Raw genomic sequence first — 24,894 nt, 5'->3', positions numbered from 1 at the left:
GTGTTAGCCAGGATGGTCTCGATCTCCTGACCTTGTGATCCGCCCGTCTCGGCCTCCCAAAGTGCTGGGATTACAGGCTTGAGCCACCGTGCCCGGCCAACATAAATTTTTTTTTTTTAAAGAAGAAATGAATCCTGGGGTGTTAGTGAAGATTACATTCAGATATTACTAGAGGCTTAAGCAAAATGGAGGTTTAGCTCTTTCTCTGGAGAGACACTGTTCAGGGCTGGTAAAGCAATGCCACACATTCTTCAGGAACCCTAGCTCCTTCTACATCATTACTTTGCCCTGTCATCAGCTGGATTCTGCCTCATGGCCCAAGGTGGCTGCTTGTGCTCTAGCCATTGTGTCCACATTCCAGCCCTAGCATGAAGAAGCTTCCCAGGATTCACCCAAGACACTTCTGCTCACTCCTTTTTGGCCAGCTTGGGTTGCACAGCCCCACACAGCAGCAAGGAAGTCTGGAAGATGAGTCTCCACTGGACAGCCATGGGCTCCGTTATGATCAGGGATTCTACTGCTGAAGCCAATAGGAGCAATGGACATTGAGGGACATGTGTTCTCTATTCATTGATGAGCTGCCCGCCTGCCTCAGGGGCTCCCTGGGGATCTTGCCATCTGAGGGGCCACACTCTGGGCTTTCCTTCCTCCAGCCTGGAGCCCCTGGCTGCTGGGAAGTGTTCAGTGTCCTTGAGAGGTCTTCAGGGACCTACCCCACTCCCCAGCCAACGCTGGATCCACAGCTCAGTGCTTGACACTCCCCTCATCAGAAAGCCTGTGATGGCTCCATTTGATCACATTTCAGCTTGGAGTGTAGACTGCATGCCCTCCCTCGCTTTATTCATTCATTCATGCATGCATGCATTTATTCATGCATTCATTCAGCAAACATTGAGGGCTGCTCTGTGCCAGGCACAAAACAGGTGAAGGGGTGGAGACACCCAACTAACCAAACCAGGTGAAATGCTGGGACATAAAGGTCGTGCCCAACCAGTCCAGGGGCACTGGGAAGGCTCTCCAAGGGGCTGGTATCTGGTCTCTTCACCTGAGGGGTGAAGCTTGGACGACCACGTGCAGGAGCAGGAGCAAGAGTTCAGGCACTGGACAAGACCGTGGGGGTCAGAGGGACATGGGGGCTTCGGGAGCTACAGGGGGCTGAGCAGAGCCAGAGGGCTCTTAGAGCGATGAAGCTGGGGCCTCAGTGGTGCTTTCTCAGAGGGCAGTGGGACAGCTTCGGGAGGTCAGCACTGAGGATTTGGGGGTGCTGGAGATGGGGTCTGGGCCCAAGAAAAGGGACACCGCTGGGTGAGGTGGCTCACACCTGTAATCCCAGCACTTTGGGAGGCTGAGGCAAGAGGATCACCTGAGGTCAGGAGTTTGAGACCAGCCTGGCCAACATGGCAAAACTTCATCTCTACAAAACAAAACAAAATTAGCCAGAAATCACTTGAACCCAGGAGGCGGAGGTGGCAGTGAGCCAAGATCATGCCACTGCACTCCAGCCTGGGCGACAGAGTGAGACACCGTCTTAAAAAAAAAAAAAAAAAAAAAAAAAAGGCCGGGCACAGTGACTCAAGCCTATAATCCCAGTACTTTGGAGGCCGAGGCGGGCGGATCACGAGATCAGGAGATCGAGACCATCACCAGGTTGATGATGGTAATATGGTGAAACCCTGTCTCTACTAAAAATACAAAAAAATATATTAGCTGGGCGTGGTGGCGGGCACCTATAGTCCCAGCTACTCGGGAGGCTGAGGCAGGAGAATGGTGTGAACCCGAGAGGCGGAGCTTGCAGTGAACCAAGATCGCGCCACTGTACTCCAGCCTGGGCGACAGAGCAAGACTCTGTCTCAAAAAAAAAAAAAAAAACACTTTAGGAGGTCAAGGTGGGCGGATCACGAGGTCAGGAGTTCGAGACCAGCCTGGCCAGCATAATGAAACCCCGTCTCTACTGAAAATACAAAAAATTAGCTGGGTGTGGTGGTGGGCGCCTGTAATCCCAGCTACTCGGGAGGCTGAGGCAGAAGAATTGGAGGCCGAGGCAGGTGGATCACTTGAGTCCAGAAGTTTGAGACCAGTCTGGGCAATATAAGAAGACCCCGTGTCTACAAAAAATACAAAAATTAGCCAGGCATGGTGGTGGCGTGTGCCTGTGGGCCCAGCTACTCTGGAGGCTGAGGCGAGAGGGTCGCTTGAGCACAGGAGTTCTAGGCTGCAGCAAGCCATGATCGTGCCACTGCACTCCAGCCTGAGCGACAGAGCAAGACCCTGTCTCTAAAAAAAAAAAAAGGAAAAAGAAATGGAGTCCAGGTGATGGACTGGTAGGAGGGACAGTGTTGGGGGCCTGAGGAAGGAATCAAGGATGAAGCTTCAATGCCCCCCAAGTCTCTGCTCACCCCTGCCAGACCCCCCATCCTCTAAGACCTTGGCATCTGCCCCCTGCCCCAGCACTGACCCCAGAGACAGTCTGGGAGTGCCTGTCCAGCTCTGTCTCCCAGCCTGGGGACACCTAGGAGCTAGGCCAGGGCTGTATCCTCTCTGGGGTCCAGCCTCACCCGGCACAGGGTAGGCACAGTGGTGGGGGTGTGTGTGGCACCAGGAACTAGATGCCCCATCCCTGCCCATCCCCCTGTTCCAGCCCCTATACACGGTGACTGCTGGCCGGTCCTGCCAGATGTCTGCCCTGCTGCCCTCCTCCAAGATGAGCTGTGATTTTCTTTCTCCCACACCCCACAACCTACCCCCGGGGCTGCCCCCACAGCCTCTACAGAAACCACTGGCTCTGGGCAACATTGGCCCCAAGGGAGTGGGGAGGACGCAGGTGCAGCATGAGGTGGGGCCGGGGTGGGGCCTCTGAACCCACTGCGTCCAAGCCTCTCACCCGCCATCCAGGTGCCCCTGAACCGAGGAACGCAGGCGTTGGTCGTAGGGAGCGGAAGGGGAGCCCCAGGAGACAGCAGCAGCATGGGCGGGCGACCCTCGAGCCCTCTGGACAAGCAGCAGCGGCAGCACCTAAGGGGTGAGCAGCCGGGGTGGAGACGGGGTGGGAGTCCGGGTGAGCGGGGGCTCCGGCCATTGGGTCCACATGCTCCATGCAGCAGATGGGGTTGGAGTTCAGACCTAGGACTGTCAAACACACAGGATGCCTTCTTAATGTAAATTTCTCACAGTGAATCTTTTGTTATTGTTGAGGCAGGATCTTGTCTGTTGCCTAAGCTGGAGTGCAGTGGTATGATCATGGCTTACTTCAACCTTGGCCTCCTGGGCTCAAGCGATTCTCCCGCCTCCACCTCCCAAGTAGCTGGGACCACAGGCGTGCACCACTATGCCCAGCTAATTATTTTATTTTTTTATTACTATTATTTTTTAATAGGGACAGGGTGTCCCTATGTTGCCCAGTTTGCTTTTGAACTTGTGGGCTTGAGTGATCCTCTCCCTTCAGCCCGAATAGCTGGGACCGCAGGCGTGCACCACCACACCTGGCTAATTTTTTTATTTTTGTTTTTGTAGAAACAGGATCTCACTATGTTGCCCAGGCTGGTCTTGAACTCCTGAGCTCAAGCGATCCTCCCACATCAACCTCCCAAAATGCTGGGATTACAGGCGAGAGCCACTGTGCCTGGCCTGCATCTTATTTTTAGTATAAGTATATCCCAAATTTTGCATAGTGCACACTTATGCTGCAAACCGATCACCCCTTTCTCTTTTTTTTTTTTTTTTTTTTTTTTTTTTTTGAGACGGAGTCTCCCTCTGTTGCCCAGGCTAGAGTGCAGTGGTGCAATCTTGGCTCACTGCAACCTCCACCTCCAGGATTCAAGTGATTCTCCTGCTTCAGCCTCCCAAGTAGCTGGTATTACAAGCATGTGCCACCACGCCTGACTAATTTTTGTATTTTTAGTAGAGATGGGGTTTCACCATGTTGGCCAGGTTGGTCTCGAACTCCTGACCTCAGGTGATCTGCTCGCCTCAGCCTCCCAAAGTGCTGGGCTTACAGGTATGAGCCACTGTGCCCGGCCTGTGTCTTCTTTTTTTTTTTTTTTTTTTGAGACGGAGTCTCACTCCTCTGTCACCCAGGCTGGAGTGCAGTGGCCGGATCTCAGCTCACTGCAAGCTCCGTCTCCCGGGTTTACGCCATTCTCCTGCCTTCCTGCCTCAGCCTCCCGAGTAGCTGGGACTACAGGTGCCGCCACCTCGCCCGGCTAGTTTTTTTTTTTTTTTTTTTGTAGTTTTTAGTAGAGACGGGGTTTCACCGTGTTAGCCAGGATGGTCTCAGTCTCCTGACCTCGTGATCCGCCCGTCTCGGCCTCCCAAAGTGCTAGGATTACAGGCTTGAGCCACCGCGCCCGGCCAGTGTCTTCTATTTTTATTTGGTAAATCTGGTGACCTGATTTAGGGCAGAGGTTCAGGTGGGAGGCATGGAGCCAAGTGGAGGGTGTCCCAGACCCAGCCAGGCCCTGAGGGATGTCTTCCTGAGTGGGCAGGGACCAGCAGGCCCCTCAGCAGGACGCTGGGGATGGAGGCTCAGTTCCCAATTTGAGACTAAGAGGGGCCAGTGCCAGATTCAGTGCCATTCAGGTCCCTCTGTCCTCATATGCGGGGTGACCACCTGTGCTGGGCGCTGGGGACATTGTGGGGTTGGTATTGTCCTTACACTTGCAGGCTCATGGTCTAAACACCTTCCATTTCATGGCTCTGCTATGTGGGGCTTCTGTGCCCAAGGTGACTTCATGGCGCAGAACAGCTGCTGGAGCTCCAACCATTGGGTCTACATTCTATGCAGCTTGGAACAGTGTTTTTTTGGTTTTGGGTCAAGTATGACCCAAAATTGTATGGTGAGAATGATGGGAGAGAGCTCACATGTTCCTTGAGTGTGGGGAAGAGCAGAGGTGGGTGACTGCCCGCTGAGGAGACAATGATCAAGCTGGGGCTGGAGGGATGTGATGGCGTTGGTAAGAAGGAGATACCAGAAGAGCATTTTGGACAGGAGAAACAGCATGTGCTAAGACCAGTGATGTATCTTGCAAAGAAACAATTCACATTCACACCCTGATCATTCCCTCATTTGCTGTGTGCCCTTTGGTAAGTGACTTCACCTCCCTGGGCTTCATTCTCTTATATGTAAAATGGAGTTAGCAACAATACCTAGCTCATGGGGGCACTGTAAGGATTCAAAGAGTTACTCTGTGTAGCACTGGGCATTTTTTTTTTTTTCCCTGATAGTGGCTTAAACAAGATAAGGACTTTTTTTCCCCCTCAAACTGAGAGGTGTGGAGGCAGGCAGGCTAGTAAAAGACACCTGAAGTCCTTCCATCTCATGGCTCTGCCATGTGTGGATTCCTGTGTCCGAGATAGCCTCATGACACAGAATGGCCGCTGGAGCTCCAGCCATTGGGTCCACATTCCAGGCAGCAGCATGGAAGTATGTTTTATGTACAGTCAAGTGTACACGCCTTATGCTAGTGCCCCATGTGACCACTTCCTAGATAGATCAGGATACAGGACACCTCCATCACTCACAGAAAGTTCCCTTGTATGCTTTGGAGCTTTAAAAGCTTTTGAAAAGCTCCCCGGGTAAAGCATACGGGGACACTTTTGGGTGTGATGGATCCGCTCATTATCTTGACTGTGGTGAGGGTTTCACGGATGTGTGATTGTGTCAAAGCTCAGCAAACCATGTGCTTACATGGTACATGAGCTCTCAGTGAAGGTGTGGCTCAACCTGTATTCCCAGCACTTTGAGAATCCAAGGTGGGAGGATTGCTTGAGGCCAGGAGTTTGAGACCAGCCTGGATAACACAGCAAGACCCTGTCTCTACAAAAATTTTTTAAAAAATTAGCTGGGCATGGTGGCACGTGCACAAGATCCCAGCTACTGGAGTAGGGCTGAGGTGGGAGGATCACTTGAGCCCAGGAGGTCAAGGCTGCAGTGAGCTGAGATTGCACCACTGCACTCCAGCCTGGGGGACAGAGACCCTGTCTCCAAAAAAAAGCTACAACACAAGCGAAGGAGCCAGGAGTTCAAGACCAGCCTGAGCAACATGGTGAAACCTCGTCTCTACTGAAAATAGAAAAATTAGTCAGGTGTGGTGGTGGGCGCCTGTAGTCTCTGTAGTCCCAGCTACTTGGGAGGCTGAGATGGGAGAATCACCTGAGCCCAGGAAGTGGAGGTTGCAGTGAGCTGTGACAGTGCCACTGCACTCCAGCCTGACAACAGAGTGAGACTGCATCAAAACAACAACAACGACAAAACCATCTCTACTAAAAATACAAAAATTAGCCGGGCGTGGTGGCGGGCGCCTGTAGTCCCAGCTACTCGGGAGGCTAAGGCAGGAGAATTGCTTGAACCTGGGAGGCGCAGCTTGCAGTGAGCCGAGATGGTGCCACTCCACTCCAGCCTGGCAACACAGCGAGACTCCATCTCAAAAAATAAAAATAAAAATAAAGAAGCTCCCTCATCCAGCCACATGGATGGAAAGAGGCACGGAGGGTGAAGGGCAAATGGAATTTGGTGGCAACTTGTCCGGCAGCTCAGGATGACTGTAGGAGCCCCCAGGTGGCTTCCCTGTCTGTTTTGCCCTCCCCAAGCAGGTCTCCTGGGCAGATTCAACTTGCTGGGTTCACTGTCTCCTTGTCCCTGCAGGTCAGGTGGACACCCTGATGAGGAACTTCCTGCCCTGCTACCGCGGGCAGCTGGCAGCGTCTATCCTGCGGCAGATCTCCCGAGAGCTGGGCCCTCAGGAGCCGGCTGGAAGCCAGTTGCTACGCAGCAAAGTGGGTGTTGTAGGGGCGGAGGACGTTTGAGTGTGGGGAGAGGGTCCTGGAGGAGCCCTCCCTAGGCCATGCTTCCAACCTCAGGCCTTTGCCATTGCCATAGGGTGACTTTAAATATTCATCGTTTGAATAAACATTCACTGAGAAGCCGGGCAAGGTGGCTCACGTCTGTAATTTCAGCAGTTTGGGAGGCCGAGGCAGGCGGATCCCCAGATGTCAGGAGTTCAAGACTAGCCTGGCCAACATGGTGAAACTCCAAAACCCCATCTCTACTAAAAATACAAAAAAAAAAAAAAAATTAGCCAGACCCTGTGGTGCACACCTGTAGTCCCAGCTACTCGGGAGGCTGAGGCAGGAGAATCGTTTGAACCTGGGAGGCACAGCTTGCAGTGAGCAGAGATCGCGCCACTGCACTCCAGCCTGGGTGACAGAGCTAGACTCTGTCAAAATACACACACACACACACACACACACACACACACACACAAAACCATTCACTGAGCATGTAATTCATGCCACATCATGGGCTGGGCATGAGGACACACAGCCGTTGTTCAGTGACAAGGACAGATCCTGCTGTAACCCCTGGGGTTCACAATCTGAGAGGTGATAGAATATTCCAAACAAATTAGCATATCATGACGTGGAATGGAGTAACTCTTTTTTTTAGATTGAGTTTTGCTCTGTCTCCCAGGCTGGAGTGCAGTGGCGCGATCTTAGCTCACTGCCACCTCCACCTCCCAGGTTCAAGCGATTCTCGTGTCTCAGCCTCCCAAGTAGCTGGGACCACAGGCGCCTGCCACCATGCCTGGGTAATTTTTGTATTTTTAGTAGACATGGGGTTTCACCATGTTGACCAGGCTGGTCTCAAACTCCTGAACTCAAGTGATCTCCCCACCTCAGCCTCCCAAAGTGCTGGAATTACAAGCGTGAACCACTGCGCCTGGCTTCCAGATGTCTCTGGAGCCATGAAGTTGCGTGCCCCACACAACTCACTCAGTCTTCGCCCTCTTGGTAGACGGGTCTTTGACCGATGAGGAAACTGAGGCACAGAGAGGCCAAATGGCCTGCCCGAGGTCACACTGCAGAGGTGTGATCTGAACCTGGGATCCATGCTTATTACTAATGCTAGGTCCCATGCTCCAATCCGGCCTGTGATTTTTTGCCTCTCCGGAACGCCCCACCTCCCAGCTGTGCCCACTCAGGGCGGGGGGCTCCAGGAGCTGTGGACACAGAGCCCCTTCCCGCCCGGGACTCTCCCTGTCCAGTCTGGGGCATTACGGGACCTGAGCATCATCCCAGGATACAGCGGGAGCTGTCTGGGTGGTCGTGCCACAGGGACATCAGCCCACAGCCCCCTGACACCCACTGGTCCCTCTTCCTGCAGAAGCTGCCCCGAGTCCGTGAGCACCGAGGACCCCTGACCCAGCTTCGGGGCCACCCACCCCAGTGGCAGCCGATCTTCTGTGTTCTGCGTGGGGATGGCCGCCTGGAGTGGTTCAGCCACAAGGAGGTATGTGATTGGCATGTGGTCTTTCTGCTTCTGGGTCCTTCCTTCCCACTTCCACCAGCCTCGAGGTTTGTGGGGTCCATCTCTCAGCATAGCCCCACCTCTATCAATCGCCGAGGATGAATCTTGGGCCCCTATGTGTCTGGCCTGTTATAGGCAACCATCTCGTCCCATCCCCTGCTGTGCTGCGTAGGTAAACTGAGACCCAGGCCAGGGATAGCATCGTGGTCAGTATCAGAGCTGTGGTTTCAACCTCTTGGAGCCTTTGCAAGTCATGCCTCTGACCGCTGTGTTTTCTGGCTGGGGAGCTTGGAGCGATCACTACCTTTCTGAAACTCAGTTTTCACTTCTGTGAAATGGGATGATGATGTTTCACACCACGTAGGGCTTTGAGGGTTCAACAAGAGGGTCCTCAGACAGCACTTGGGACTGGCCCAGTACATGGGGAGCCAGTGGGTGCTGGGAGCTCAGGGACTGAGGGAGGAAGGGAGGAAGTTATGGGGACAGAGGGAGGATGGATGGAGAGAGGAGGGAAAAAAAGGGAGGGAGAGCCAGGCCTGGTGGCTTATGCCTGTAATACCAGCCCTTTGGGAGGCTGAGGCAAATGGATCCCTTCAGTCCAGGAGTTCAAGATCAGCCTGGCCAGCATGGTGAAACTCCGTCTTTACTAAAAATACAAAACCTAGGGCCGGGCACGGTGGCTCATGCCTGTAATCCCAAAACTTTGGGAGGCCGAGGCGGGGTGGATCACCTGAGGTCAGGAGTTCAAGACCAGCCTGGCCAACATGGCCAAACCCCGTCTCAATTAAAAATACAAAAATTAGCCTGGTGTGGTGACAGGTGCCTGTAATCCCAGCTACTCGGGAGGCTGAGGCAGGAGAATCGCTTGAACCCGGGAAGCGGAGGTTGTAGTGAGCTGAGATCATGCCACTGCACTCCAGCCTGGGCGGCAGAGCGAGACTCTATCTCAAAAACAAAAAAAAGACAGAGGGAGGAATGGAGGAAAGGAGAGGGAGGGAGGAGTGGGGAGGGGCAGAGGATTTTTCAGCTCATCTGAAATCTTCCCTTGATGGTACAGTTGGGACACAGAAGCCACCGTTCAGACCTGTCCCATGTTGGTTCTCTGGGTGCCTTTTGTAGGAATATGAAAACGGGGGTCACCCCCTTGGCTCCACAGCCCTGACGGGATACACACTCCTGACTTCCCAGCGAGAATATCTCCGCCTTTTAGACGCTCTCTGCCCGGACTCCTTGGGTAAGAGTCCCGCGGTTCCCAGGAACAGGTTTCTCCACCCCAGGATCATTAACATGTGGGGCCAGATCATTCTCTGAGGTGGGGGCATCCCGTGTACAGCAGGGCGTTAAGCAGCATCCCCAGCTTCCACCCACTCCATGCCAGCAGCAGCCCCCACCCTGGGTGCGACAACCACCAAAGTCTCCAGCATTGCCAAGTGTCTCCCGGGGGTCAGCGTTGCCCCGGGTGAGCATCCCCACTTTGGAAAACAAACAAACAAACAAACAAACACTCTTGCAAGGGTGAGAGGGAGAGTTAGGTCATGGGACCAGAATCAAAATAGCAAATGATAAAAACAGCCAAATCTGGGATGGGTGCGGTGTCTCATGCCTGTAGTCCCAGCTACTGGGGAGGCTGAGGTGGGAGGATCGCTTAAGCCTGGGAAGTGGAGGTGGCAGTGAGCCAAGATTGTCCCACTGCACTCCAGCCTGGGCAATAGAGTGAAACCCCACCTCCAAAAACAACAATAAAACAATTAAAAACGGCCGGGCGCGGTGGCTCACGCCTGTAATCCCAGCACTTTGGCAGGCCAAGGCGGGCGGATCACGAGGTCAGGGGATCGAGACCATCCTGGCTAACACAGTGAAACCCTGTCTCTAAAAAAAATACAAAAATTTAGCCAGGTGTGGTGGCGGGCACCCGTAGTCCTAGCTACTCAGGAGGCTGAGGCAGGTGAATGGTGTGAACCTGGGAGGCGGAGCTTGCAGTGAGCTGAGATCGCACCACTGCACTCCAGCCTGGGCAACAAAGCGAGACTCCGTACAAAAAAAAAAAAAAAAAAATTAAAAACAATAGGCTGGGCACGGTGGCTCACGCCTGTAATCCCACCACTTTGGGAGGCCGAGGCAGGTGGATCACTTGAGGTCAGGAGTTCAAGACTAGCCTGGCCAACATGGTGAAACCTCGTCTCTACTAAAAATACAAAAATTAGCCGGTATAATGACATGCGCCTGTAATCTGAGCACTTTGGGGGACTAAGGAAGGTGGATCACCTGAGGTCAGGAGGAGACCTCATGAGGCCAGCCTGACCAACATGGTGAAACCCTGTCTCTACTAAAAATACAAAAGGTAGCCGGGTATGGTGGCGTGAGACTGTAATCCCAGCTACTCGGGAGGCTGAGGCAGGAGAATCGGTTGAACCCAGGAGGCAGAGGTTGCAGTGAGTTCAGATCGCGCCACTGCACTCCAGCCTGGGAGACAACGTGAGATTCTGTCTCAAAAAAAGGAAAGGAAAGGAAAGAAAGGGGAGGGGAGAGGAGGGGAAAGGAGGGATTAGAGAAGGAACGATTCCAGGCATGTGCCTGGCAAGTACTCAGCACTGGGCTTGCACTATCTCATAATGTCTGCCCAGCAGGCGAACCCCATCGCTAACTACCCCATTTCACAGATAAGGACATTGAGGCTGAGGATTGTCACACAGTCAGTCAAGGGCAGAGCTAGAATCACACCCTCTGCTTCACCTAAAAGCTATCTTGCTGTCAAAGGACACAAAGATGTAGTCTGCTGAGATGTTGATGCTGCTCAAAACATCAGAATCTGCCCAAATACCCATCTCTTGAGGGTTGATTAAATAAATTATGGCCTGGCCCTTGGTAATGAACAGTGAGCTGGCTGTGGTGGCATGTGCCTGTAGTCCCAGGTACTTGGGAGGCGGAGATAGGAGGATTCCCTGAGGCCAGGAGTTCCAGACCAGCCTGGGTAGCATACTGAGACCCCCCATCTCCACAAACATTTTAAAAAATAAAATTAGCTAGGTGTGGTGGCACGTGCCTGTAGTCCCAGCTATTCAGAAGGCAGAGGCGGGAAGATCACTTGAGCCCAGGAGTTAGGGGCTACTGTGAGCTATGATCACACCACTAACTCCAGCAGCCTGGGCAACAAAGCCAGGCCCTGTCTCTATTTTAAAAATAAATAAATAAATAAATGCCCGGGTGTAGTGGCTGATGCCTGTAATCCCAGTACTTTGGGAGGCCAAGGCGGGCGGATCACCTGAGGTCCCAGTCTGGCCAACAGGGCAAAACCCCGTCCCTCCTAAAAATACAAAAATTAGCCGAGCGTGGTGGCACATGCCTATAATCCCAGCTACTTGGGTGTCTGAGGCAGGAGAATTGCTTGAACCTGGGAGGCAGAGGTTATAGTGAGCCAAGATCGCACCACTGCACTCCAGCATGGGAGACAGAGCAAGACTCTGTCAAAAAAAAAAAAAAAAAAAGCCAGGTGGCTCACACCTGCAATCCCAACACTTTGAGAGGCCAAAGTGGGAGGATCACTTGAGCCTAGGAGTTTGAGGCCACCGTGAGCTATGATCATACCACTGTACTCCAGGCTGGGCGACAGAGGGAGACTCCATCTCTAAAATAAAAATAAATTAAAAATTAAAAACAATAAATAAAAGAAAGCAAAACTTCGCCACTGAAAGTGTCCCAGATGTATCAAGGAGCGAAGTGGGCAGTTCCAAGGCAGAAAAACCCATCTTGTCACAGATATGCACCTCACTCAGTTTCGTGCAGATTTTATTTATTTATTTATTTATGTTTTATTTTATTTTTGAGATGGAGTCTCGCTCTGTCGCCCAGGCTGGAGTGCAGTGGTGGGATCTCTGCTCACTGCAACCTCCCCCTCCCAGGCTCAAGCGATTATCCTGCCTCAGCCTCCTGAGTAGCTGAGACTATAGGCACCCACCACCATACCCTGCTAATTCTTGTGTTTTAGTAGAGACAGGGTTTCACCACGTTGGCCAGGCTGGTCTCAAACTCCTGACCTCAAGTGATACACCTGGCTCAGGCTCCCAAAGTGCTGGGATTACAGGCAGGAGCCACCTCGCCTGGCCTGGATTGTTGGGTTTTATCACAGTCTGTGCATATCATCCTGGAAAGTGGAACAAAACACTGGAGACTTAGGAGACCCTAAATATTTCTTTTCATTTATTTATGTTTTTAATAAAAAATACCTGTGCAGGCTGGTTTGGAACTTCTGGGCCCAAGGGAACCTCCCACTTCGGCCTCCCAAGGTGCTGGGATTACAGGCATGAGCCACTGCAGCTGGCCCCCAAATAAATTAACCAAAGCTGAATTCACTTATTTTGTCTCATCAATAATTCTAGGTCATCGATATCACTGTTAACCCCATTTGGGCAGGAAAATCACAGCTCATGGAAACGTGTGCCCTAGTCGTGGAGCTAGAAAGTAGCTTGGCCAGGCTGGGCACAGTGGCTCAAACCTGTAATCCCAGCACTTTGGGAGACTGAGGTGGGCAGATGGCTTGAGCTCAGGAGTTCGAGACCAGTCTGGGTGACATAGTGAGACCCTGTCCCTTTCGTTAAAAAAATAAAGAAAATGAAAGTGGTTTGGTCAGGTTGGAACCTGGGCCTGAGTGACTCCAAAACCCCACTTAAAGCCGGGCTCAGATAACATCCCAGCTTGGGTGGATTGGTGGTGGCTGCCAGGAGGACTGTATTAAGAATGCTGAGGCTGGAGGCCGGGCGTGGTGGCTCAAGCCTGTAATCCCAGCATTTTGGGAGGCCGGGATGGGTGGATCACGAGGTCAGGAGATCGAGATCATCCTGGCTAACACAGTGAAACCCCGTCTCTACTAAAAAATACAAAAAACTAGCTGGGCGAGGCGGCGGGTGCCTGTAGTCCCAGCTACTCGGGAGGCTGAGGCAGGAGAATGGCGTAAACCCGGGAGGCGGAGCTTGCAGTGAGCTGAGATCCGGCCACTGCACTCCAGCCTGGGCAACAGAGTGAGGCTCCATCTCAAAAAAACAAAAAAACAAAAAAGAGAATGCTGAGGCTGGAAAACAATGCTGGGATGGATTGGTGATGTCTGCCTTGGGCATGCAATGGAAGAAGGTGACCCTGCCTCCCCTAAAACTGCCCCGCCCAGTGCTGTTGGAATAAGGACAGGAGCAAGTATCATGGTGTGGCTCCTGTTTATCAAGCAACTGCCCATGCCAGGGACTGCTGTATGCATTTCAGGGGTATTTTCTCCTAGTGAATGAACATCTAGAAGATGCGACCTCCTGTTTGTTTTCAGGAGACCATACTCAGGAAGAGCCTGACTCCCTCTTGGAAGTGCCTGTGAGCTTCCCGCTGTTCCTGCAGCACCCTTTCCGACGTCACCTCTGCTTCTCTGCAGCCACCAGGGAGGCACAGCATGCCTGGAGGCTGGCCCTGCAGGGTGGCATCCGGCTTCGGGGCACAGGTGGGTCTCACGACGGGTCAGACATTTGTGAGGCTAATGGTCTGGGGTCAGACAGCTCAGCCTCTGTTGGCTTGGGACTTCTTCAGGCCTCACTTTCCTCACCCAGAAAATGGATTGTTAGGCCAGGTATGGTGGTTCATGCCTGTCATTCTAGCACTTTGGGAGGCCGAGGCAGGCAGATCACCCGATGTCAGGAGTTCTAGACAAGACTGGACAACATGGCAAAATCCTGTCTCTACTAAAAATACAAAAATTAGCTGGGCATGGTGGAAGGCACCTGTAATCCCAGCCACCTGGGAGGCTGAGGCAGGAGAATCACTTGAACCTGGGAGTTGGAGGCTGCAGTGAGGCAAGATCGCCACTGCACTCCAGCCTGGGCGACAAGAGCAAAACTCCATCACACACACACACACACACACAGAGAGAGAGAGAGAGAGAGAGAGAGAAAGAGAAAGAGTGAGAAAGAAAAGAAAATGGGTTGTTGGGGGAGCCGGAAGGAACACCAGGCAGTTGTGAGTGACTAGGGCTGTAACAGAGACACACGGGGTTCTATGGGAGCTCAGCCTGGGGGATGGGGGTTAGAGCAGGCTTCCCAGATGAGGGGAATCTGGGGTCTGTAAAAGATGAGGGGCCAGCCGCCGGGCATGGTGGCTCATGCCTGTAATCCCAGCACTTTGGGAGGCTGAGGCGGGAGTATCACAAGATCAAGAGATCGAGACCATCCTGGCTAACATGGTGAAAATCCGTCTCTACTAAAAATACAAAAAATTAGCCAGGCATGCTGGCGGGTGCCTGTAGTCCCAGCTACTCAGGAGGCTGAGGCAAGAGAATGGCGTGAACCCAGGAGGCGGAGAGTTTGTAGTGAGCCGAGATTGCGCCACTGCACTCCAGCCTGGGTGACAGAGCGAGACTCTGTCTCAAAAAAAAAAAAAAAAAAAAAGAGGGGCCAGCCAGGTGAAGAAGGGGAATAGGTCAGGCATAGTGGCTCACGCCTGTAATCCCAACTTCCAACTTGACACCAAGAGTTCAAGACCAGCCTAGGCAACATGGCAAAACTCCATCTCTACAAAAAATACAAAAATTATCTGGGCGTGGTGGCATGCACTTGTGGTCTCAGCTACTCAGGAGGCTGAGGTGAGAGGATCACTTGAGCCTAGGACTTGGAGGCTACAGTGAGCTATGATCATGCTACCGCACTTCAGCCTGAGCAACAGAGAGACCCCTCATTTGAGAGAGAGAGAAGAAAAGAAAGAAAAAGAAATGAAGGAAGGAAAAAGAAAAGAAAGAGAAGGAAAAGAAAGAAAGAGAAAGAGAGAGAGGAAGGAAGGAAGGGAAGAAGGGAAAGAGAAAAAAAAAAGTAGGGGAGCAGCCGGACTGACACACACAGTTGGGCAGGTTGTTGACCTCACAAACGATGCAACTAGCGGAGCAGCTAGTGGCTGCAGTATGTATGGCCTGAACTGCAGGTCACAGGACTGTGGCTGCCAGTAGAGGATTCCTTCTAAGTTGAATAAAGTTGGCGGTCCTGGGGGAATGTGTTCCCTGTGGACGGCACTGCCTATGCAAAGTTCCAGAGATGGGTAAGACTTGCGTGTTGGAGACCTGGCCAGGCGGAGGGCTTCCTCCCCGGGCCATGGGGAGCCAGGCACGGGAGCCAGGCAGGGGAGCTACCAGCAGGCACTGAGGAGCAGCCCCTCTCAGTCCTGCAGCGAAGCCAGGCCCCTGCTGCCCGGGCCTTCCTGGACGCCGTCCGACTCTACCGGCAGCACCAAGGCCACTTTGGCGACGACGACGTGACCCTAGGCTCAGACGCCGAGGTTAGTGCCCCACGAGGCCGCACCCGGGACCCCCAGGCCCCCTCCCGGCCTAACGCGGCGCCCATGGCCCCCTCTCCCGCAGGTGCTGACCGCGGTGCTGATGCGGGAGCAACTTCCCGCGCTGCGAGCCCAGACCCTTCCTGGCCTGCGGGGATCAGGCCGCGTCCGCGCCTGGGCCTGGACCGAGGTTTGCACTGCGTCCGGACCTGGGACAGGGGGCGGGATCCGGGCGCTGGGGTTCCCCTCCCACGACTGTCGCCTAAACTCTCTCCCGGTCTCTCTGACCCCCATCCCCGCCCCGTGTCTCGGCTCTGTCCCGCACTCCTGTCCTGCGTGGGGTCCCTTCGACCGGTCTGGGCAGCTTCTAGACGCCGTTCACGCAGCTGTCCTGGCCGGCGCCTCCGCCGGGCTCTGCGCCTTCCAGCCCGAAAAGGACGAGCTGCTTGCATCCCTGGAGAAGACGATCCGCCCGGACGTGGACCAGCTACTGAGGCAGCGGGCGCGTGTGGCGGGGCGACTGCAGAGTGAGACTCGGGGGCGGGACCTGGGCTGGGAGGGGCGAGGCAATGCTGGGGGAAAAAGGGGCGTGACCTAAGCGAATAATGGGCTAGGCCTTGTGTGAAATAAGGGGCGTGGTCAGAGAGGAGCGGGGCCAAGCATAGGATGTGGAAGGGAAAGGGTGGGGAAGGGGCGGGACCTAGGCGAGGCAGTGGGCGTGGTCTTGTGGGCGAGGCGCTGGGGGCGGGGCCTAGAGTCTGTCCCGAGGACTCTAGGTCCTGATGGGGCTGCGTGGATACAAAAAGGGAGGGGCCTCAGCTGGCGATAAGCGTGGCCTTGAGGCTGAGGCTGCAGGAGTTGAGGCCCTAAGCTGGGCCAAAGCGAGTGGGGTGGCCTGGGAAGTAGAACAGCGGAGGAGGGGCGGGGGTAAAGGCTGATACATGGGCAGGGTGGGCCAAGGTGGCCCCTACAAAGACCTAGGTGGGAAGCCTGACTCGGCCCGCCCCTCCAAGGCTGTTTTCTCATCATCACAATGGGTAGAAGAGGGCGCCCAGCGTTCCTGCTCGAGTGCCCCTCGCCCTGCTGAACTAGGGCCCCTGCACATCCCCATCTGTGAGGCACCTTGCGGAGGGGACTCCAGACCACTGTCTCCCACTCCCAGCGGATATCAGGGGACCGCTCGAGTCGTGCCTGCGCCGGGAGGTGGACCCGCAGCTGCCCCGGGTCGTGCAGACCCTGCTGCGCACCGTGGAAGCCTCGCTCGAGGCGGTGCGGACCCTCCTGGCTCAAGGCATGGACCGACTGTCCCGCCGCCTGCGCCAGAGCCCCTCGGGCACGCGGCTGCGCAGGGAGGTGAGTTCCCGTGGGTAGGGGTTCAGTGAGCCAGAGGGTGATATGTTAACTTGAGTCTTTCCTGTTGAAAATCTTCTCTGAATTTGTTCTAGGCTGCTTTTTACTTATTGTGGACCCATCACCATGCTATGGTCACTGAAGCACAGTTGTTGTTTGTTTATTGTTTTTGAGGCAGGGTGTCGCTCTATCACCTTGGCTGGAGTGCAGTGGCACAATCTTAGCTCACTGCAGCCTTGACCTCCCAGGCTTAATCGATTCTCTTACCTTAGCCTCCCAAGTAGCTGGAAATACAGGTGCACGCCACCATGCCCAGCTAATTTTTTAATTTTTTTGTAGAGATGGGGGTCTTGCTTTGTTGCCCAGGCTGGTCTCAAACTCCTGAGCTCAAGCGATCTGCCTGTCTTGGCCTCCCAAAGTGCTGGGATTAAGGCGTGAGCCACAGCACTGGCCATGGAGCAGTTTAAAACGTGAGGCGAAAGGAGTTGGATGAGAAAAGTGGCAATTTAGCAAAATCAGTCTGAGGTCATCCCCCCAAATTCCTCCTCCCATTCCCCTGCAGGGCAACAACCCAGAGAATTCTGTTCAAGGCAGGTCACCTCAGTGCATCTGTAGCACCTAAAATACATACATACATACATACATACATACATACATACATACAGTAGCACCTACTATGTGCCAGGCAACCTTCAACTCATTCTTAAGCCTCCATTTCCTAATCACCTTCTCCAGGAACTGTCCCTGGTCCCCTCTATGTCTTATAGTAGCCTGTGCTTCTCTTATCACAGCCTCACTTTCATACCACTGTGGGTGATTTCTATACTCTGTCTCCCCTAATTTGTAAGCAGAGACTGGGTTAGAGTATTTCATATCTGCAGTCCCAGGGCCCAGCACAGAGAGAACATGAGGTGGTATTCATAGATCCAGGGCCAGGAAATGTGCTCATTTCCTCTCAATTGTGCCAGCATTGCTTGTTATAGTTTTTTAAGGTTTTATCATTTTATGTCCATGACACCATGCCTCACTGCAACTTATTTTACTTTATTTTATTTTATTTTATTTTATTTTAGAGACAGAGTCTCATTCTGTCACCCAGGCTGAAGTGCAGTGGTGTGATCTTGGCTCACTGCAACCTCCCAGGTTCAAGCGATTCTCATGGCTTAGCCTCCTGAGTAGCTGGGAGTACAGGTGTACACCACCACACCTGGCTGATTTTTGTATTTTCAGTAGAGACGGGGTTTCACCATGTTGGCCAGGCTGGTATCGAACTCCTGACCTCAAGTGATCCACCTGCCTCGGCCTCCCAAAGTGATGGGATTACAGGTGTGAGCCACCACGCTCAGCCCACCGCTACTTTATTATGAGTTTCTTTGGTGACAACTGAGGCGGAATGTGTTTTCATTTGTATTTCTCCTTTGGTGAATCGGCTATGGGGTCCTTGGCCCTTTGCAATCAGCTGACAGCATTTTCCTCCCAAAACTGCTTCCGGGAGCACAGGTTTACTCATTTGGAGAGATGCCATGGGACTTGGCACTGATGCAGACATGCTACCATGAGGCTGAACGGAGCCACGGGCGCTTGGGGCAGCTGGCAGCACCGTTTGGCTTTCTGGGGATGCAGAGCCTCGTGTTTGGGGCCCAAGATCTTGCGCAGCAGGTGAGGGTGAGCAGGAGGCTGGGAGGAGGCCAGGCTGTGAAGACAGCCTCCACTGAAACCCCGCTACATGTGTCCTGGAGAGACCACAGTGATCGAGGCAACTCGGTGGGGCTGCCAGTCTCATGGGAACATGAGCCCGTGACCAGGCAGCAGCCACATGTGGTGGACAGAGCTGGGGTGGGATGTACAGGGAGAGCCAAGGACATTCCTGATGCATCTCTGGGGTTGACAGTACTTTCAGGAGGAGGGGACTTCCAACATGGGGCAGCAGTGGGAGGAATGGGGCTGCCACCAGTCCCAAGTGAATAGTATTGAGAGCGCTTGTCTGCATTTGGGGAACGTGGAGCAATTTTTCAGAAATGGGGAAGATAGGCCGATGAGATGGATGGGCAGATAGCACAGTGCCTTGAGTGTGGGGCTAAGGGGTGAGCTCTTTCCTGAGGGCAATGGGGAGCCGGAGCAGGTATATGAGCAGGGGGAGGGCATGGCTGAGGAAGCTCTGCCTGCTGCAGGGAGCACAGGCTGTTGGGGGCAGGAATAGAGGAGGCAGGGGGGAGGCCTGCACCAGGATGGGGGATGTCAGTGGGGAGAAGCAAGAAGTGTTTTGAAGTCTGAGGAGGGACCTGCTATTGGACACGGTGACAGAAGAAGATAGAGAGTGAGATGATCTAGTACCACCTGGCACAGTTGTTCAGTTTGTGCACTGCACAAAAGTGCTCAACAGAGGAGGCTGAACTCTGGCTGGCTCTCTGGTCTCCATTCTAGGCACCCTGGCACCATACCCCAGAGGAAAGGGGCTTTCTGCCAGTTTGTACATAGTACCACACAGACTAGACAATCCCCAGGTCCTGAGAGGAGGGGAAAGGTGGTTCCTGGGACAAGGAGGAGGAGGTTGGGCAGAGGTGGCTGGTTGGGGCAGGCTGGATGCTGAGAAGGGGTCAGCTGGGCTGGAGTGGGGTCCAGGAAGCTGGAGCACAGATTCTGGGGTCATCACGGCATCTCCTCCTATAGCTCACGGCTGACGCTGTGGCCACCTTCCTGCAGCTGGCTGACCAGTGTCTGACCACGGCCCTCAATTGTGACCAGGCTGCCCAGAGGCTGGAGAGAGTCAGGGGGCGCGTGCTGAAGGTGTGGTCTGTGGGTACAGGGTGGCACAGGGTGGCAGTGGGCCTGGGTGCTCAGATGGTTGAACACTGAACAGAGGTGCCGCTGGGTATGTTGTGCAGAAATTTGAATCCGACAGCGGGTTGGCACAGAGGAGGTTCATCCGAGGCTGGGGTCTCTGCATCTTTTTACCTTTTGTGCTGAGCCAACTCGAGCCAAGCTGCAAAAAGGTGAGTTAATGGGAAGCGTGCAGGAGGGTCTGACAGCATCACCATGCATCCACGTAAAGTGGGCAAGAATTCTCTTTGAGGGCGGGCGCGGTGGCTCACGCCTGTAATCCCAGCACTTTGGGAGGCCAAGGAGGGCGGATCACAAGGTCAGGAGTTCGATACCAGCCTGGCCAACATAGTGAAACCCCGTCTCTACTAAAAATACGAAAAATTAGCCAGACATGATGGCGGGCGCCTGTAATTCCAGCTATTCAGAAGGCTGAGGCAGGAAAATCACTTGAACCCGGGACGGAGAGGTTGCAATGCACCAAGATCGTGCCATTGCACTCCAACCTGGGCGACAGAGTGAAACTCTGTGTCAAAAAAAAAAAAAAAAAGAATGCTCTTTGATCATTAGAGACCATTTGACCAGGTGCCGTGGCTCACGCCTTAATCCCAGCACTCTGGAAGGCCAAAGCGGGGGGATTGCTTGAGGCCAGGAGATCAGTCTGGACAACACAGTGAAACTCCATCTCTATAAAAATACAGAAGTCAGCCAGGCATGGTGGCGTGTGCCTGTGGTCCCAATTACTCCGGAGGCCAAGAGGTGGGAGGATCAATTGAGCCTAGGAAGTTGAGGCTGCAGTGAGCTAGGATCGCACCACTGCACTCCAGCCCAGGCAACAGAGCAAGGGCCTGTCTCAAAAAAAGGGACTTCCGGCCGGGCGCGGTGGCTCAAGCCTGTAATCCCAGCACTTTGGGAGGCCGAGACGGGCGGATCACGAGGTCAGGAGATTGAGACCATCCTGGCTAACACGGTGAAACCCCGTCTCTACTAAAAAATACAAAAAACTAGCCGGGCGAGGTGGCGGGCGCCTGTAGTCCCAGCTACTCGGGAGGCTGAGGCAGGAGAATGGCGTGAACCCAGGAGGTGGAGCTTGCAGTGAGCTGAAATCCGGCCACTGCACTCCAGCCTGGGCGACAGAGCGAGACCCTGTCTCAAAAAAAAAAAAGGGACTTCCACACCCTGAGCCTTGGAGCTGGGTCAGGTGGCTTTTCTGGGCTGCCACAATGCCCTCTGCTTCACCTATGATGGGGCTCATTACCCTATGTCTGCCACGGAAGAGCTGGGATAGGTCCCACACATTGCATATCACCAGGTGACATGGGCATCAGTGGAGGGAGGAGGCAGATGGAGAATGTGGATAAGGGTTGGGTAGGGAGTTACCAGAGGGTTAGGAAGGATCTCCCTGTGAAATGAAGGCACGGGCTATGTCCCGGGAAGGGCATTCCAGGCAGAGGGCACAGTATGTGCAAAGGCCCTGAGGCCTGACCGTGCCTGGTGTATTGGAGGAACAGTGACGAGGTGGGTGTGGCTGAAGCTCAGTGAGTGGGAGAGTGGGAAGGAGGTCAGGGGGAGTCCTAGGTGCCTGGGCACACAGGGCTCATGGGCACCAGGTGGGTGTCTGACATGGGTACAAACAGAATCCTGTAGAGGAAGTGGCTGGGAGTTGGGGAAGTCCCAGCTGAGACACTCATACTATTCCCTGCGAGGTGTGATTTGCTGTGCCTAATTAATCCCATGAATCCTTTCCACAATGCTAGAGAATATGGGCCACTGAGTCCATTTTAACGATAAGGAAACTGAGGCCAGGTGTGGTGGCACATGCCTGTAATACCAGCTCTTTGGGATAGTGAGACCCCATCTCTACAAAAAATGCAAGAATTCGCCAGGTGTGGTGGTGCACGCCTGTAGTCCCAGCTACTTTGGAGGCTGAGGTGGGAGGATCGCTTGAGCCTGGGAGGTCGAGGCTGCAGTGAGCTGTGACTGCGCCACTGCACTCCAGCCTGGGTGACAGAGCGAGACTAATCATTTCATTTCATTTATTTCATTTCAACAGAGTCTTCCTCTGTCATCCAGGCTGGAGTGCAGTGGTGTGATCTTGGCTCACTGCAACCTCTGCCTCCCAGGTTCAAGAGATTCTCTGGTCTCAGCCTCCAAAGTAGCTGAGATTACAGGCACCCGCCACCACGCCTAGTTAATTTTTGTATTTTTAGTAGAGACAGGGTTTCACCACGTTGGTCAGATTGGTCTTGAACTCCTGACCTCGTGATCTGCCCGCCTCAGCCAACCAAAGTGCTGGGATTACAGGCGTGAGCCACTGCGCCCAGCCTGTTTATTTTTAAAATAAAAAAAAATTAAAAAATAAAGATAAGGAAACTGAGGCCCAACTCCTGCCCCCAACCCCACAGCTAATCAGGCCCAGGGCTAGGGCAGAAGCCTGTGTTGTAGGCTGCTAGAGTGGCCCTCCTCTCCAGCCGAACCCCTAACCCAACATGGTTCCAGGAGCTGCCTGAGTTCGAGGGGGATGTCCTTGCCATGGGCAGCCAGGCTCTGACCACTGAGGGCATCTATGAGGACGTCATCCGGGGGTGCTTGCTGCAGAGGATTGACCAAGGTGAGTCCTGCCCTGCCATGGCTCAGAGGAGTCTGGCATCACCTGGCTGTATGTACTGAGCCCCACCAGGGCCCCATCGACTCTCACTTCCTGTGACTACTTGCCATTTGACCTTAAGTCAGGACTTGGCCAGAGGGGGTCCAGGGTAGAGGAGCTCAGAAGGCCAGGGATGGATACTCTCTGAAGGAAGGGCCATTGGACTGGGGCTGTGAGGGATGTATAGGAGTTCTCAGGATGAGAAGAAGGAGGCAGAGTTCAAAAACAACCAATAGAGGCTGCGTGTGGAGGCTCACACCTGTAATCCCAGCACTTTGGGAGGCTGAGGTGGGCAGATCACTTGAGGTCAGGAGTTTGAGACCAGCCTGCCCAATATGGTGAAACCCCATCTCTACTAAAAATATAAAAAAATAGCCAGGCATGATGGCACACACTTGTAGTCCCAGTTGCTCGGGAGGCTAAGGCAAGAGAATCGCTTGAACCCAGGAGGTGGAGGTTGCAATGAGCCAAGATTGTGCCACTGCACTGCAGCCTGGCAACACAGCGAGACTGTGTCTTTTTTTTTTTTTTTTCTGAGACAGAGTCTCGCTCTGTTGCCCAGGCTGGAGTGCAGTGGAATGATCTTGGCTCACTGCAACCTCTGATCACTGAGTTCAAGCAATTCTCCTGCCTCAGCCTCCTGAGTAGCTGGGACTACAGGCACATGCCACCACGCCCAGCTAATTTTTGTATTTTTAGTAGAGATGGAATTTCACCATGTTGGTCAGGCTGGTCTCAAATTCCTGACCCTGTGATCCTCCCGCCTCAGCCTCCCAAAGTGCTGGGATTACAGGCGTGAGCCACCGCACCCGGCTGAGACTCCATCTTTTATTTTTTATTTTATTTTATTTTATTTTATTTTATTTTATTTTCATTATTTTTTGAGACGGAGTCTCGCTCTGCCGCCCAGGCTGGAGTGCAGTGGCCGGATCTCAGCTCACTGCAAGCTCTGCCTCCCGGGTTTACACCATTCTCCTGCCTCAGCCTCCCGAGTAGCTGGGACTACAGGCGCCCGCCACGTCGCCCGGCTAGTTTTTTGTATTTTTTAGTAGAGACGGGGTTTCACTGTGTTAGCCAGGATGGTCTCGATCTCCTGACCTCGCGATCCGCCCGCCTCGGCCTCCCAAAGTGCTGGGATTACAGGCTTGAGCCACCGCGCCCAGCCCTTTTTATTTTATTTTTGAGACAGAGTCTCACTCTGTCACCCAAGCAGGAGTGCAATGGTGTGGTCTTGGTTCACTGCAACCTCTATCTCCTGGGTTCAAGCCATTCTTCTGCCTCAGCCTCCGAGTAGCTACAGGTGGGACTACAGGTGCATGCCACCACACCTGTAGCTCCGAGTAGCTACAGGTGGGACTACAGGTGCATGCCACCACACCTGGCTAATTTTTGTATTTTTAGCAGAGACGGGGTTTCACTATATTGGGTAGGCTGGTCTCCAACTCCTGACCTCGTGATCCGCCTGCCTCAGCCTCTCAAAGTGCTAGGATTACCAGCATGAGAGACTCCATCTTAAAACCACAAACTACAGATAGACATTTAAATTTATTCATTTAACAACCACTCCCTGTTTTTCTCTGGGCTGGCATTGAGGCCCTAGAGGTTTACAGAGTTGGAGTTGGCCTCTTAGGAGCTCCTGAGCTGGGAAGGAGCTCCAGAAACATCTTTCTCCCTCCTGCTTCCTGAGTTCATTCATGAATTACTTAATGCCCATGATCACTGAGATGTATGCACTGATTGGGGGGTGAATGGGATGCAGTGGGGCTTCAGGGAATGTCAGCATCCATGCAGCCAGCACAAGGGCACGGACTGGGAGGCTAGAGGCTGCTGGAAGATGTGCAGGGCCTTGAATGACAGGCAGAGGTATTTAGATTTATTGTGCAGGCAATGGGGAGCCATGGAGGGTGTGTGAGCAGAGGTCAACAGAAGCCAGACTGGAAGTGAGGGAGGAGGCTGAGGACCCGGTTCTGGGAACAAAGGACAGGCCTGAGCAGGGGCAGCAGCCAAGGGGACAGAGACTAGGAGGGAGGGGGAGGTGGGAGCTGAAGGTGTCAGAGGTGTTGGGCTTCAGGTGTCACTAAGTGAAGGTGAGGGGGCCACAAGCCAGGGAAGGTGTGTGGAGAACAGAAGGGAATCTCAAAGAGCCCTCATTTGAAGGAAAGAGGAAGAACAGACATAGACGGTGAGGTCAGCGGCTGGGCATGGTGGCTTACGCCTGTAATCCCAGCACTTTGGGAGGTCGAGGCAGGTGGATCATTGGAGGTCAGGAGTTTGCGACCAGCTTGGCCAACATGGTGAGACCCTGTCTCTACTATAAATATAAAAATTAGCTGGGTGTGGTGGCACATGCCTGTAGTCCCAGCTACTGGGGAGGCTGAGGCAGGAGAATTGCATGAACCCGGGAGGCAGAGGTTGCAGTGAGCCAAGATGGCACCACTGCACTCCAGCCTGGGTGTCTCAAAAAAAAAAAAAAAAAAAAAATTAA

The 24,894-nt window shown here is 53.6% G+C and overlaps 1 protein-coding gene across 3 annotated transcripts in view; it reads left to right on the top strand.

The window, feature by feature from the left end:
- The first annotated feature begins 2,316 nt into the window (after window positions 1-2,316).
- The window catches only part of NIBAN3 (niban apoptosis regulator 3), a 26,700-nt gene continuing 4,122 nt past the window's right edge, over window positions 2,317-24,894 (top strand). For 2 of the 3 annotated variants that reach the window (XM_023229725.1, XM_023229724.1), the window contains exons 1-13: window positions 2,317-3,019; window positions 6,641-6,771; window positions 8,159-8,284; window positions 9,422-9,536; window positions 13,611-13,778; window positions 15,480-15,595; window positions 15,678-15,782; window positions 15,957-16,119; window positions 16,755-16,945; window positions 18,443-18,601; window positions 19,613-19,729; window positions 19,828-19,935; window positions 22,262-22,373. In XM_023229725.1, the coding sequence (XP_023085493.1) occupies window positions 2,965-3,019; window positions 6,641-6,771; window positions 8,159-8,284; window positions 9,422-9,536; window positions 13,611-13,778; window positions 15,480-15,595; window positions 15,678-15,782; window positions 15,957-16,119; window positions 16,755-16,945; window positions 18,443-18,601; window positions 19,613-19,729; window positions 19,828-19,935; window positions 22,262-22,373 (1,666 nt within the window). In that variant the 5' untranslated portion in view covers window positions 2,317-2,964. The remainder of the gene's footprint in view (window positions 3,020-6,640; window positions 6,772-8,158; window positions 8,285-9,421; window positions 9,537-13,610; window positions 13,779-15,479; window positions 15,596-15,677; window positions 15,783-15,956; window positions 16,120-16,754; window positions 16,946-18,442; window positions 18,602-19,612; window positions 19,730-19,827; window positions 19,936-22,261; window positions 22,374-24,894) is intronic. The other variant, XM_023229726.3, reaches the window with a different exon arrangement.

The sequence above is a fragment of the Piliocolobus tephrosceles genome, chromosome 21, assembly GCF_002776525.5.
Source record: "Piliocolobus tephrosceles isolate RC106 chromosome 21, ASM277652v3, whole genome shotgun sequence".
Classification (NCBI taxonomy): Eukaryota; Metazoa; Chordata; class Mammalia; order Primates; family Cercopithecidae; genus Piliocolobus; species Piliocolobus tephrosceles.
Note: the sequence above shows the minus strand (reverse complement) of the source record. Positions and strands in the feature narration are given on the sequence as shown.